Genomic DNA, 13,769 nt, shown 5'->3' with positions numbered 1-13,769 from the left:
AGGACGGCGATGGGCAACCCCCCCAGCACCGGGTGGAGGGCTCTTCCTCTCAACCCAGATGCCAGAGTCCTTCGAGAAGCTGATCATCTAGGTGAATGAGTATCCGTTCCACACGCTCTCGTCATCCAACGCCTTCGTTGGATGTAGGCTCAGAGCTACCGGTTGGTCTGCATGGGAGGTCTGGCCACAAGCACTGAAGATGGGGCGGTGGCATCTGCGTGACTCCAAGAGCTTCCAGGCCTTTCCTCCTGTCTCTAACAATGGACCAACATTTCTAAGTCTTCGCCATTGCAAGATTCATCTCACGGTCATTTCACAACCCTCATATTTTACGTCCTCCGCCACAGACGAGGCGAGCTAACCATAGCGCACTCGTCTGTTGAGAACCTCTTCACCTACAAAGCTGCTCCTTGCACTCTTGTCCCCCATCCTGCCTTTTGTAGATCACTCCTTTCTAATATGCGCCTGCCTCCCCACACCAAAAGTGCTTTGAGGTGACCTAATGGAGGCATAAAGCACTATAAAAATCACAAACCTATGATTAGTTATCAATCGCATCCTCATAAACACACATGTGCGTCCCCATCCATCCTCAGGGCTACGAGTGCGTTCACTTTAACTTTCACCCCCGACCTGGTCAAGGAGAACATAGTGATAGAGCCGCATTGTAAATGAATGAACGGGGTTCCACTCACCTCATCCACCACCAGGTTGTAGTCACTCTTGTCGCCGTCACTGTCCTGAAAAACAAGAATACACAGACAGGATAAAGAACATGCGATTGGAGCCTGCAGAAAGAAAAACAACATACAAATCAGTCGCACGACACACTGAGCTGTGCAGGCGGACAATTACAGAGGGATCACAGAAAGTAGAATATGGACTGTTCCAATGGAGCCCATGCAGACCCCTCGCAGAACATATGGTCTGGTCCATTTACTGGAGCCCAGGATGATATTTCAACCCAAACAAGATGAGGATATATCCTGTGAATTTCTGTTTTGAGGAGCTGGTGTTCCACACTCGATTACTTTCCAAGCATTAAGTTGCAACTAACTCTCTCTCCTCCAGTTTGCAACGTCTGTCACGGTCTCAACAGGATGTCACATCGGTTAGAATTTGCATCTAACCTCACTAACAGGTGGGTGTCTTCAGATTGGATTAATGGACACAATCTTTTCCTTTTGTTGGATTCTGGAGTGTCTTTAAGTAAACACTGGAAATTCAGGGTGACGATGGCAACAGGCATCATGCCAGCGACCTTGACAGATGTGGAGGAGAACCTCCATTACTTTATAGTTAGTAAACTCCTTCCGAGAAGAAATCGGGACTGCTGGATTCTGATGCGCTCCAGATGAACTTCCAGAAACAGAAGAAAGGAGTGGTTCACCGTGTCGAACATGGTGGACAGGTCAGGCTATAACAGTTGGACTATTGCCAGGCTCACTTCTACATAAAAGGCTAGTTAATTGTCTAACATCCTGGTAAGCTAATTCAATGCTATGTTGTGGTCAAAAGCAGAACTCATTGGAGTCTAGGGTCACGTATCAGCCAAGTGTGAACATTTACATTTTCCGTCATCTTCCCATTCACGAGAAGAAGCCAAGAAGGGAAACAGTCAGTTTAATTCTGGAAAGAAACTGGTCAGAATAGTCTGGATTTAGCTCCTCAGTCTACAAACCTCAGCAGATACGGCGGACGCAGAAGCGAACACATTTCAGGCAACAGATGGCACGGCAGTCACTATTCTATTCCCTCCTGCATTTGCAATTTTCTCTTGGACTAATACGACAATCCGGCCGCGTTTCTCCTGATTTGCTGAGTTCGGTAGAATATGAGCGGGAGCGAGACCACAACCAGCAGAGCCAAACACCGTCCTCGCAGTGTTGTGGGCTTCAGTGACCAACTTTCGTCACTGTTTATTGGCGGTTACTATGGGACTGTTTCTTTCCCTTTCATCCTTATTTCGGGATTTCCAACGGACGAGAATAAGAAGGTGAGAAATGCATATGCGGCTCGCATTTGTGGACGGTGCACAGCCGGCCAATCACAGCCCTCCCACCTCCGAGAAGCCAGAGTTTCTTCTTCAGGTTTCCTATGGACAAGATCCACTCATGATTGGGCAAATTAGAGGTGTTTGTGGGGGGGGGGAGGGGGGTACTTAAATCACTGTGGTTGGCTTTGTGAAACTCAGATGTCAGAGCTGGGGAGCACAGTGCATGCGATGACGCCATAGGCAGTGGAGGACTAAAGTGTAAACATGACACGTAGGTATCGGGTATCAGAGCGCTTTACATAGCACCAGTTACATTACATGAGGACACATTCATTTTTGTTGGGCACGGGGAGGTGAAGTGATTTGCCCAGAATCACAGGATGTTCTGAGTCAATGCCGAGACTAGACCCCAGTTCCCCAGATTCGAGGTTGACCGCCCTAGCCGTTAGGCCAACTCCCCCGAGTTGTGGTGACAGCATAGACAGTGGATGACTTTGACGTACCAGCATGCACACTTGAGGGGTTGTGGGGATGGCAATTAAAATCTTAGACTGGCACATGTTCAGCCCATGAGTGGCGAAGACAGTGGAAATGTATTGATGATCTATTTCCACTGAATCATAGTCCTGTGACTTGTAGAATCCGGCCACCCACAGGTCATTTAAAAGTGCTGGGGGGGGGGGGGGGGGGCAGTTGAGATTTAAAGGCAGACAGGTGAGCTGGGGATGGATTCAGTGATTCCACGCTTGTACACGCACCGGTCTCCTCCTGTAGAGAAACACCCTCACGAGCCACAGGGCTCAGACAGGTGCCTTGCAGGGCACGGAGCCATGTGCGTCCTGTTCCTCTCTAGTGGTGACAAGTCCTTCTCCTGGTCTCAGAGCGGTTATGCCAAGCTCAGGTGCTGGCTTGTAGATGAGAAGCAGCCCCAGTGGGAAGAGAGCATCGCCCAAGGACCAGTCTGCGAGCCTTCCTGGACCCGAAGAGCTGCCTCAAGAAATACATCACTGAGCTACACCGGGGACTGACCACCAGGACAGCAAAGTGCAGACCAGAGCTGGACTAGTGCCCTTCTCACGCAAACACTCCACCCGCCCCGAGGCACCACCTTCCACAGCACATGCCGAGACCAGGCATGTACCCAGTTACTTCCGTGGAGCACAGGGGTCTCAATTCACGCTCTGTGGCAAGGAGGTCCTGGACCCAGTAGCTCCTGGGCGGAGCTCGCTGTGTGGATACAACAGGTATGCTTCTTCCAGATTCTGTGAATACCCAGGTGCCCGGTCCACCTTGGGTGAGTTCAGACATAGAAAGACAAACACGAGTGATCAGAGCGGAGACGCAGCCCCTACAAGGACCCTTAACCGTGACTTCAGGGGGCCTGAATGATGCCCTGGACACAGAAGCCCTTGACTGAAGGGTAGTTTGAGATCCCAGTCAGGTTTGGAGTCCACTATCCCCACATCCCATTGGGTGGTTTCGCGGCCCTGAAGCACCATCTTGGCCGCCAGAAAATGTAACTACAGCCTGTGAGACGGAGCGAGGGGATCGGTTCACTTAAGATGTACCCTACCCCAAATCTGGGTTCAGAGTCTCTTGGCTCCCACAGTAACTGCAACTTACTAACAACTCGGAAGACACTTTGATTCCTTCCAATGTTACATTTAAAAGAGAAATTCGACACATCCCACAGTCGAGGCCCTTTGTTAACCCGTTGCTACATTTTAAGTTACTTTGAATCGCTGCTTTGCAACCTTGAGAGCCGCTGGTGTCTGGAGAGTCTGTGAGAGTTGTACTAGGAGGGGTGGCCGGACACTCTGAGACTTTGCAAAGCTGCCCATCGGCCAAGGTTGGCCATTAATTTAACAAACTATAGAAGCCATCTGTGGTGCATTCATCTAGGTCGTGGTAAAGAGGGCTCAATGCTGGTGGACCCCACGGGCTGCAAAGCCCTGGAGTTCACAGGGGACGGTCATTCTTACTGTCCTGTGGGTCCAGGAGGGTGAGATCCATGCCACAGCACCTCCTGCACCACAGCGCCCCCCACTGGCGCCTTCACCACGAACCCAACTGGACTCAAGAGCTACGGTCCATGCTCCGGGCCTCCCACGCGGGCAACTGACTGCCAGGGTAAGGGTGATGAGGTGTAATAGTTTAGTCCTTCCACCCATCACCACCACTCCCGTGGCCTCGCTCTTGTGAGCTGGCACACAGGCACCCCAGGAGAGGAAGTGAACCCCCTGCACCCCTGGGCACTGCACTGCTCCAAGGCCATACTCACGTATTGTCCAAGCGCCTCTTTCTCCTCCCGCTTCCGTTTCACCCCGGCGGGGCATGGCCTGTCCGCACTGGATGCACTGTCCATCGGCGAGCTGCATTCACTCTGCAGGAGGAGCACACAAGGGGAGAGGGGGTTATGTCTGGCTAGTAACAGGCAGGACAGTTACTAGCCATGAGTCTCCCCATCAGCGGTCTGTGGTAGGCAGGGCATCTGCATGGGGTGTAAGCGCATGAGATTGGTTGTTGACCCTGGTGTAGGTTGTTGAAGGAGATTGGCTGTGCAGCCTTGCACTTATGGAAGAAGCAGGGGTGGTGGAGGGTTTGATGGTATGTGATCAGCTGGGGGGTCTTGTGCATCTACAATTGCGATGACAGCATAGCCAGTGAATGACTTCGGCATAAGCGATTTGTTGAGGAGCCTGGAGCATGTGAGGACAGTATAGGTCGAACAGAATTGAATATTTAAACGAGGTCTCTAAATAACCCATAAGCTACGGATTTCATACTTGTATTTAAATGCTGTCCAGGTCTGCGTTTAATGTAGTATTGATATTGTATCGCAGGATACAGCGCTGCACTGAATAAACATCTTAAGGTAGGACACAGCATTTTGGGCTCAGTTTCTTGCAGTCTACATTTCTGGAAGGGATATTTTTACATCCGCTCTTGTGCTTGAACAAGCCTTCTTGACATGGGGGGGGGGGGGGTAGAAGGGCTGTGATGCTGAGAGCACCAGGAGCCAGAGAGGTTCCCTTGGCAACCCCGGATGCCCACTGCAGCATCCTTTAGAAAGACCCGGCGGTAGGGGCTGCTCTCTGTGGGCCCGGGAAGCTACTCTCTGCTAGATGTGGAGTGGCAGACACCTCTCCTCTCTGCAAGCGAGGACTCCCCCCCCCCCCCAATGACGTCTCGCAGCACCAGATGATGATGCCCAAATTTAAAACACACATTAATGTTGAGGCAACAGCTTTAGGACACAAACTCACCTGTCAGGTTAATCCTACCAACCAACCTCTCAGCATTGTAGCGCATTGAAGCCTTACAAGAACCTCTGCTGGAAGAATGAATGCCTGGATCTAGATTAGTCAATATGGGGGGGGGGGGGCAGAGGGTCTGCAGAGGATGTGTGGGTGGTGTGGGTGCTTAGTTCCTACTTGGGGTGCGTCTCAACTCTGGGTGCCTAGCGTCAAGGTCTGAGAAGTATGGATGCTCCCCTCCAGCCTACAGACCAGGTCAACTGGAAGGAGCGGCTCTGCCTGCGGGCGCTGGGGCACAGGTCTCACCAGAGGTCAGTCTGCCAGACCCAAGGAACAGTTATTGCCTGTGGTGGTTGTTACTGAAGCTTAAAGCCGATCACACCCAAATAATGGTCGGTGAGAGCCTGTAAAGAGCCCGGAGGTAGCCCTGAGCCTACAGGGGCTTCTGGTACGTGATGTGAAAGACCACCAGCTGTCAACCAAAGGAGACCCCAGAAATGGTGCCCCCAACTAGAAAAGCACCTTTTACAGCCTTCATTTTCCTTCCATCAGCCCCCATGTGCCTGGAGTGGCAGCAGACGATACAGGTCTCCTCTGGGGCTGTGTCGTGCCATCAGCAGGGCGCCTACAGTACGAGGCATCTCCGACCTCCTGGTTGCAGCTCGTGCCATGTTGTTATGTTTTGCTGTACTATGGTATATGTACAATAGCCCTGCGCACATGTCTGGCTCGTCAACTCACCGCATGCTGGGGTGTGGTTATTTCTTTGTTGTGGGCAGTCTGTGGTCCAGCTCTGGTTAGTATCCGCGCGCTCCTGGATGGCCTGCAGCTGTGCTATGTTCGGTGAGGTCTGTGGTTGGGTCGGCTGCCTGCTCTCCTGGCTGGCCTGCTGCTGTGCTATGTTCGGTGAGGTCTGTGGTTGGGTCGGCTGCCTGCTCTCCTGGCTGGCCTGCTGCTGTGCTATGTTCGGTGATGGCTGTGGTTGGGTCGTCTGCCTGCTCTCCTGGCTGGCCTGCTGCTGTGCTATGTTCGGTGATGGCTGTGGTTGGGTCGTCTGCCTGCTCTCCTGGCTGGCCTGCTGCTGTGCTATGTTCGGTGATGGCTGTGGTTGGGTCGTCTGCCTGCTCTCCTGGCTGGCCTGGTGCTGTGCTATGTTCGGTGATGGCTGTGGTTGGGTCGTCTGCCTGCTCTGCTTTCTTGCCTGCTGCTGTGCTGTGTTCGGTGAGGTCTGTAGTTGGGTTGTCTGCCTGCTCTGCTCTCCTGGCCTGGTGCTGTGCTGTGTTCGGTGAGGTCTGTGGTTGGGTCGTCTGCCTGCTCTGCTCTCCTGGCGTGGTGCTGTGCTGTGTTCGGTGAGGTCTGTGGTTGGGTTGTCTGCCTGCTCTGCTCTCCTGGCCTGGTGCTGTGCTGTGTTCGGTGAGGTCTGTGGTTGGGTCGTCTGCCTGCTCTGCTTTCCTGGCCTGCAGCTGTGCTGTGTTTGGTGAGGTCTGTGGTTGGGTCGTCTGCCTGCTCTGCTCTCCTGGCCTGGTGCTGTGCTGTGTTCGGTGAGGTCTGTGGTTGGGTCGTCTGCCTGCTCTGCTTTCCTGGCCTGCAGCCGTGCTGGGTTCGGTGAGGTCTGTGGTTGGGTCGTCTGCCTGCTCTGCTTTCCTGGCCTGCAGCTGTGCTGTGTTCGGTGAGGTCTGTGGTTGGGTCGTCTGCCTGCTCTGCTCTCCTGGCCTGGTGCTGTGCTGTGTTCGGTGAGGTCTGTGGTTGGGTCGTCTGCCTGCTCTGCTTTCCTGGCCTGCAGCCGTGCTGTGTTCGGTGAGGTCTGTGGTTGGGTCGTCTGCCTGCTCTGCTTTCCTGGCCTGCAGCTGTGCTGTGTTCGGTGAGGTCTGTGGTTGGGTCGTCTGCCTGCTCTGCTCTCCTGGCCTGGTGCTGTGCTGTGTTCGGTGAGGTCTGTGGTTGGGTCGTCTGCCTGCTCTGCTCTCCTGGCCTGGTGCTGTGCTGTGTTCGGTGAGGTCTGTGGTTGGGTCGTCTGCCTGCTCTGCTCTCCTGGCCTGGTGCTGTGCTCGGTGAGGTCTGTGGTTGGGTCGTCTGCTTGCTCTGCTCTCCTGGCCTGGTGCTGTGCTGTGTTCAGTGAGGTCTGTGGTTGGGTCGTCTGCCTGCTCTGCTCTCCTGGCCTGGTGCTGTGCTGTGTTCGGTGAGGTCTGTAGTTGGGTTGTCTGCCTGCTCTGCTCTCCTGGCCTGGTGCTGTGCTGTGTTCGGTGAGGTCTGTGGTTGGGTCGTCTGCCTGCTCTGCTCTCCTGGCCTGGTGCTTTGCTGTGTTCGGTGAGGTCTGTGGTTGGGTCGTCTGCCTGCTCTGCTCTCCTGGCCTGGTGCTGTGTTCGGTGAGGTCTGTGGTTGGGTTGTCTGCCTGCTCTGCTCTCCTGGCCTGGTGCTGTGCTGTGTTCGGTGAGGTCTGTGGTTGTGTCGTCTGCCTGCTCTGCTTTCCTGGCCTGCAGCTGTGCTGTGTTTGGTGAGGTCTGTGGTTGGGTTGTCTGCCTGCTCTGCTCTCCTGGCCTGGTGCTGTGCTGTGTTCGGTGAGGTCTGTGGTTGGGTCGTCTGCCTGCTCTGCTTTCCTGGCCTGCAGCCGTGCTGTGTTCGGTGAGGTCTGTGGTTGGGTCGTCTGCCTGCTCTGCTTTCCTGGCCTGCAGCTGTGCTGTGTTCGGTGAGGTCTGTGGTTGGGTCGTCTGCCTGCTCTGCTCTCCTGGCCTGGTGCTGTGCTGTGTTCGGTGAGGTCTGTGGTTGGGTCGTCTGCCTGCTCTGCTCTCCTGGCCTGGTGCTGTGTTCGGTGAGGTCTGTGGTTGGGTCGTCTGCCTGCTCTGCTCTCCTGGCCTGGTGCTGTGCTGTGTTCGGTGAGGTCTGTGGTTGGGTCGTCTGCCTGCTCTGCTCTCCTGGCCTGGTGCTGTGCTGTGTTCGGTGAGGTCTGTGGTTGGGTCGTCTGCCTGCTCTGCTTTCCTGGCCTGCAGCTGTGCTGTGTTCGGTGAGGTCTGTGGTTGGGTCGTCTGCCTGCTCTGCTCTCCTGGCCTGGTGCTGTGCGGTGTTCGGTGAGGTATGTGGTTGGGTCGTCTGCCTGCTCTGCTCTCCTGGCCTGGTGCTGTGCTGTGTTCGGTGAGGTCTGTGGTTGGGTCGTCTGCCTGCTCTGCTCTCCTGGCCTGGTGCTGTGCTGTGTTCGGTGAGGTCTGTGGTTGGGTCGTCTGCCTGCTCTGCTTTCCTGGCCTGGTGCTGTGCTGTGTTCGGTGAGGTCTGTGGTTGGGTCGTCTGCCTGCTCTGCTTTCCTGGCCTGCAGCCGTGCTGTGTTCGGTGAGGTCTGTGGTTGGGTCGTCTGCCTGCTCTCCTGGCTGGCCTGCTGCTGCTGCAGTGAAACCCCCCGCTGTGGTTTGCGGCGGCCGGTCACTGCTGAGAGTCGCACATCTGCAACGTGACCGGGGCCTCCCCTGGAAACATCTGGCGAGCAGTGGGAATGCCCGGGCCGGATGTTGACACTGGGTCTGCCCAGTGCCCGGCGGTGACCCCCGCTGGGGGCTCGGTCTGTGACCTTGGGCTGCCAAGATCTTCAAAGGCGCCTTCCTCGCTCCGTTTAAACAAACAATAATACGGGAGGGGTGGAAGCAAAGGCCAGAGGGAGGGGTGGATGGCTGTGAAAGAGTGAGGGCGGGGGTGGAGGGCTGTGAAAGAGTGAGGGCGGGGGTGGAGGGCTGTGAAAGAGTGAGGGCGGGGGTGGAGGGCTGTGAAAGAGTGAGGGCTGGGGTGGAGTGCTGTGAAAGAGTGAGGGCGGGGGTGGAGGGCTGGGCTGTGAAAGAGTGAGGGCTGGGGTGGAGGGCTGTGAAAGAGTGAGGGCTGGGGTGGAGGGCTGTGAAAGAGTGAGGGCGGGGGTGGAGGGCTGTGAAAGAGTGAGGGCTGGGGTGGAGGGCTGTGAAAGAGTGAGGGCTGGGGTGGAGGGCTGTGAAAGAGTGAGGGCTGGGGTGGATGGCTGTGAAAGAGTGAGGGCGGGGGTGGAGGGCTGGGCTGTGAAAGAGTGAGGGCAGGGGTGGAGGGCTGTGAAAGAGTGAGGGCAGGGGTGGAGGGCTGTGAAAGAGTGAGGGCTGGGGTGGAGGGCTGTGAAAGAGTGAGGGCAGGGATGGAGGGCTGTGAAAGAGTGAGGGCGGGATTGGAGGGCTGTGAAAGAGTGAGGGCAGGGGTGGAGGGCTGGGCTGTGAAAGAGTGAGGGCTGGGGTGGAGGGCTGTGAAAGAGTGAGGGCGGGGGTGGAGGGCTGTGAAAGAGTGAGGGCTGGGGTGGAGGGCTGTGAAAGAGTGAGGGCTGGGGTGGAGGGCTGTGAAAGAGTGAGGGCAGGGATGGAGGGCTGTGAAAGAGTGAGGGCTGGGGTGGAGGGCTGTGAAAGAGTGAGGGCTGGGGTGGAGGGCTGTGAAAGAGTGGGGGCGGGGTGGAGGGCTGTGAAAGAGTGAGGGCGGGGGTGGAGGGCTGTGAAAGAGTGAGGGCAGGGGTGGAGGGCTGGGCTGTGAAAGAGTGAGGGCAGGGGTGGAGGGCTGGGCTGTGAAAGAGTGAGGGCGGTGTGGAGGGCTGGGCTGTGAAAGAGTGAGGGCGGGGGTGGAGGGCTGTGAAAGAGTGAGGGCGGGATTGGAGGGCTGTGAAAGAGTGAGGGCTGGGGTGGAGGGCTGTGAAAGAGTGAGGGCGGGATTGGAGGGCTGTGAAAGAGTGAGGGCGGGATTGGAGGGCTGTGAAAGAGTGAGGGCTGGGGTGGAGGGCTGTGAAAGAGTGAGGGCTGGGGTGGAGGGCTGTGAAAGAGTGAGGGCAGGGGTGGAGGGCTGTGAAAGAGTGAGGGCTGGGGTGGAGGGCTGTGAAAGAGTGAGGGCTGGGGTGGAGGGCTGTGAAAGAGTGAGGGCTGGGGTGGAGGGCTGTGAAAGAGTGAGGGCTGGGGTGGAGGGCTGTGAAAGAGTGAGGGCTGGGGTGGAGGGCTGTGAAAGAGTGAGGGCAGGGGTGGAGGGCTGTGAAAGAGTGAGGGCAGGGGTGGAGGGCTGTGAAAGAGTGAGGGCTGGGGTGGAGGGCTGTGAAAGAGTGAGGGCTGGGGTGGAGGGCTGTGAAAGAGTGAGGGCGGGGGTGGAGGGCTGGGCTGTGAAAGAGTGAGGGCTGGGGTGGAGGGCTGTGAAAGAGTGAGGGCTGGGGTGGAGGGCTGTGAAAGAGTGAGGGCGGGGGTGGAGGGCTGTGAAAGAGTGAGGGCGGGGGTGGAGGGCTGTGAAAGAGTGAGGGCTGGGGTGGAGGGCTGTGAAAGAGTGAGGGCTGGGGTGGAGGGCTGTGAAAGAGTGAGGGCTGGGGTGGATGGCTGTGAAAGAGTGAGGGCAGGGATGGAGGGCTGTGAAAGAGTGAGGGCGGGATTGGAGGGCTGTGAAAGAGTGAGGGCAGGGGTGGAGGGCTGGGCTGTGAAAGAGTGAGGGCTGGGGTGGAGGGCTGTGAAAGAGTGAGGGCTGGGGTGGATGGCTGTGAAAGAGTGAGGGCGGGGGTGGAGGGCTGTGAAAGAGTGAGGGCTGGGGTGGAGGGCTGTGAAAGAGTGAGGGCAGGGATGGAGGGCTGTGAAAGAGTGAGGGCTGGGGTGGAGGGCTGTGAAAGAGTGAGGGCTGGGGTGGAGGGCTGTGAAAGAGTGGGGGCGGGGTGGAGGGCTGTGAAAGAGTGAGGGCGGGGGTGGAGGGCTGTGAAAGAGTGAGGGCAGGGGTGGAGGGCTGGGCTGTGAAAGAGTGAGGGCAGGGGTGGAGGGCTGGGCTGTGAAAGAGTGAGGGCGGTGTGGAGGGCTGGGCTGTGAAAGAGTGAGGGCGGGGGTGGAGGGCTGTGAAAGAGTGAGGGCGGGATTGGAGGGCTGTGAAAGAGTGAGGGGCGGGATTGGAGAGCTGTGAAAGAGTGAGGGCGGGATTGGAGGGCTGTGAAAGAGTGAGGGCGGGATTGGAGGGCTGTGAAAGAGTGAGGGCTGGGGTGGAGGGCTGTGAAAGAGTGAGGGCTGGGGTGGAGGGCTGTGAAAGAGTGAGGGCTGGGGTGGAGGGCTGTGAAAGAGTGAGGGCTGGGGTGGAGGGCTGTGAAAGAGTGAGGGCTGGGGTGGAGGGCTCTGAAAGAGTGAGGGCTGGGGTGGAGGGCTGTGAAAGAGTGAGGGCAGGGGTGGAGGGCTGTGAAAGAGTGAGGGCTGGGGTGGAGGGCTGTGAAAGAGTGAGGGCTGGGGTGGAGGGCTGTGAAAGAGTGAGGGCGGGATTGGAGGGCTGTGAAAGAGTGAGGGCGGGATTGGAGGGCTGTGAAAGAGTGAGGGCGGGATTGGAGGGCTGTGAAAGAGTGAGGGCGGGATTGGAGGGCTGTGAAAGAGTGAGGGCGGGGGTGGAGGGCTGTGAAAGAGTGAGGGCGGGATTGGAGGGCTGTGAAAGAGTGAGGGCTGGGGTGGAGGGCTGTGAAAGAGTGAGGGCTGGGGTGGAGGGCTGTGAAAGAGTGAGGGCTGGGGTGGAGGGCTGTGAAAGAGTGAGGGCGGGATTGGAGGGCTGTGAAAGAGTGAGGGCTGGGGTGGAGGGCTGTGAAAGAGTGAGGGCGGGGGTGGGGGGCTGTGAAAGAGTGAGGGCGGGATTGGAGGGCTGTGAAAGAGTTATGGCGGGATTGGAGGGCTGTGAAAGAGTGAGGGCTGGGGTGAAGGGCTGTGAAAGAGTGAGGGCGGGATTGGAGGGCTGTGAAAGAGTGAGGGCTGGGGTGGAGGGCTGTGAAAGAGTGAGGGCGGGGGTGGAGGGCTGTGAAAGAGTAAGGGCGGGATTGGAGGGCTGTGAAAGAGTGAGGGCTGGGGTGGAGGGCTGTAAAAGAGTGAGGGCAGGGATGGAGGGCTGTGAAAGAGTGAGGGCAGGGATGGAGGGCTGTGAAAGAGTGAGGGCTGGAGGGCTGTGAAAGAGTGAGGGCTGGGGTGGAGGGCAGTGAAAGAGTGAGGGCGGGATTGGAGGGCTGTGAAAGAGTGAGGGCAGGGGTGGAGGGCTGTGAAAGAGTAAGGGTGGGGGAGGAGGGCTGTGAAGGAGTGAGGGCGGGGGTGGAGGGCTGTGAAGGAGTGAGGGCGGGGGGTGGAGTGAGGGCGGGGGGTGGAGGGCTGTGAATGAGTGAGGGCGGGGGGAGGAGGTCTGTGAAGGAGTGAGGGTGGAGGTCGGTGAAGGAGTGAGGGTGGAGGGCTGTGAAGGAGCGAGGGTGGGGGAGGAGGACTGTGAAGGAGTAAGGGTGGGGGTGGAGGACTGTGAAGGAGTGAGGGCGGGGGTGGAGTGCTGTGAAGGCGGGGAGGAGGGCTGTGAAGGAGCAAGGGCAGGGGTGGAGGGCTGTGAAGGAGTGAAGGCGGGGGAGGAGGGCTGTGAAGGAGTGAAGATGTCCTCAGATGCAATGGGTGGAGAAGTGTGGCTCACTGGTTAGAGGAGGTAGACCTGGAAGCAGAGGTCAGCCCGGGACCAGGGTTCAATTCCCGGCTCGGCTGGGTCTTGAGCCCATAAATGTCCATGGACTCGATAATTCTCGCTCCAGTGCATACTCGATTCATGGGTTCACACTCTGCGACTCTGGGCAATAGCTTGCTTAATCTCCACATGGGCCCCTTGCGGCGGGATGCCTGGCTTTCACCTTGCGGATGCCCTGCTGGGTTATCTCACAGGGGAATACCAGGACGGGTTCCCTAAGCAAGCGCTTAGAGACCGCTTGGTGATTTGCGCTATATAAATTCCCTTACATTTACATTTACATTTAACCCCTCCTTCTCCTGTTTCAAAAGGGACCTGAAAATCCATCTCCTTAACAAATACTTTCCTGACCAACTTCAACTAACCTAGACTTCAATATCCGAGTCTACGCCTCCCTTGACATTCAAGGATAGTTGGTGACCGGACTGTGTTAACCCCCTTATCTTCCATGCTGTATTTTTTTGTATCCCTGGTTCTGCTTCCTTACTGCCTGCCTACTATGTAATGCAATTTCTGTATGTTTTTCTTTACAGTATGTAAGTAAAGCGCTCTGTTACCTACGGGTCAAGCTAGCGCTATATAAAACTTTTAAAATAAATAAATAAATTGGAGGGCTGTGAAGGAGTGAGGGCGGGGTGGAGGGCTCTGAAGGAGTGAGGGCAGGGAGGAGGGCTGTGATGGGAGGGAAGGTGGGGGTGGAGTGCTGCGAAGGAGTGAGGGTGGAGTGCTGCGAAGGAGTGAGGGTGGAGGGCTGTGAAGGAGTGAGGGCGGGGTGGAGGGCTCTGAAGGAGTGAGGGCAGGGAGGAGGGCTGTGATGGGAGTGAAGGTGGGGGTGGAGGGCTGTGAAGGAGTGAGGGCTGGGCTGGACGGCTGTGAAGGAGTGAGGGTGGGGGTGGAGTGCTGTGAAGGCGGGGAGGAGGGCTGTGAAGGAGCAAGGGCAGGGGTGGAGGGCTGTGAAGGAGTGAAGGCGGGGGAGGAGGGCTGTGAAGGAGTGAAGATGTCCTCAGATGCAACCCCTCCTTCTCCTGTTTCAAAAGGGACCTGAAAATCCATCT

The 13,769-nt window shown here is 57.1% G+C and overlaps 1 protein-coding gene across 3 annotated transcripts in view; it reads right to left on the bottom strand.

Moving 5' to 3' along the window:
- Window positions 1-13,769, bottom strand: part of TLE2 (TLE family member 2, transcriptional corepressor) — a 149,826-nt gene that overhangs the window by 53,467 nt on the left and 82,590 nt on the right. For all 3 annotated transcript variants that reach the window (XM_085638835.1, XM_085638836.1, XM_085638837.1), the window contains 2 exons: window positions 4,278-4,379; window positions 696-740 (listed from right to left, as the gene is read on the bottom strand). In XM_085638835.1, coding sequence (XP_085494961.1) covers window positions 696-740; window positions 4,278-4,379 — 147 coding nt within the window. The remainder of the gene's footprint in view (window positions 1-695; window positions 741-4,277; window positions 4,380-13,769) is intronic.

Source organism: Triturus cristatus, chromosome 12 (genome assembly GCF_964204655.1).
Source record: "Triturus cristatus chromosome 12, aTriCri1.1, whole genome shotgun sequence".
Taxonomy (NCBI): Eukaryota; Metazoa; Chordata; class Amphibia; order Caudata; family Salamandridae; genus Triturus; species Triturus cristatus.
The sequence above is the reverse complement of the archived record's forward strand: the minus strand, read 5'-3'. Positions and strand labels throughout refer to the sequence as shown.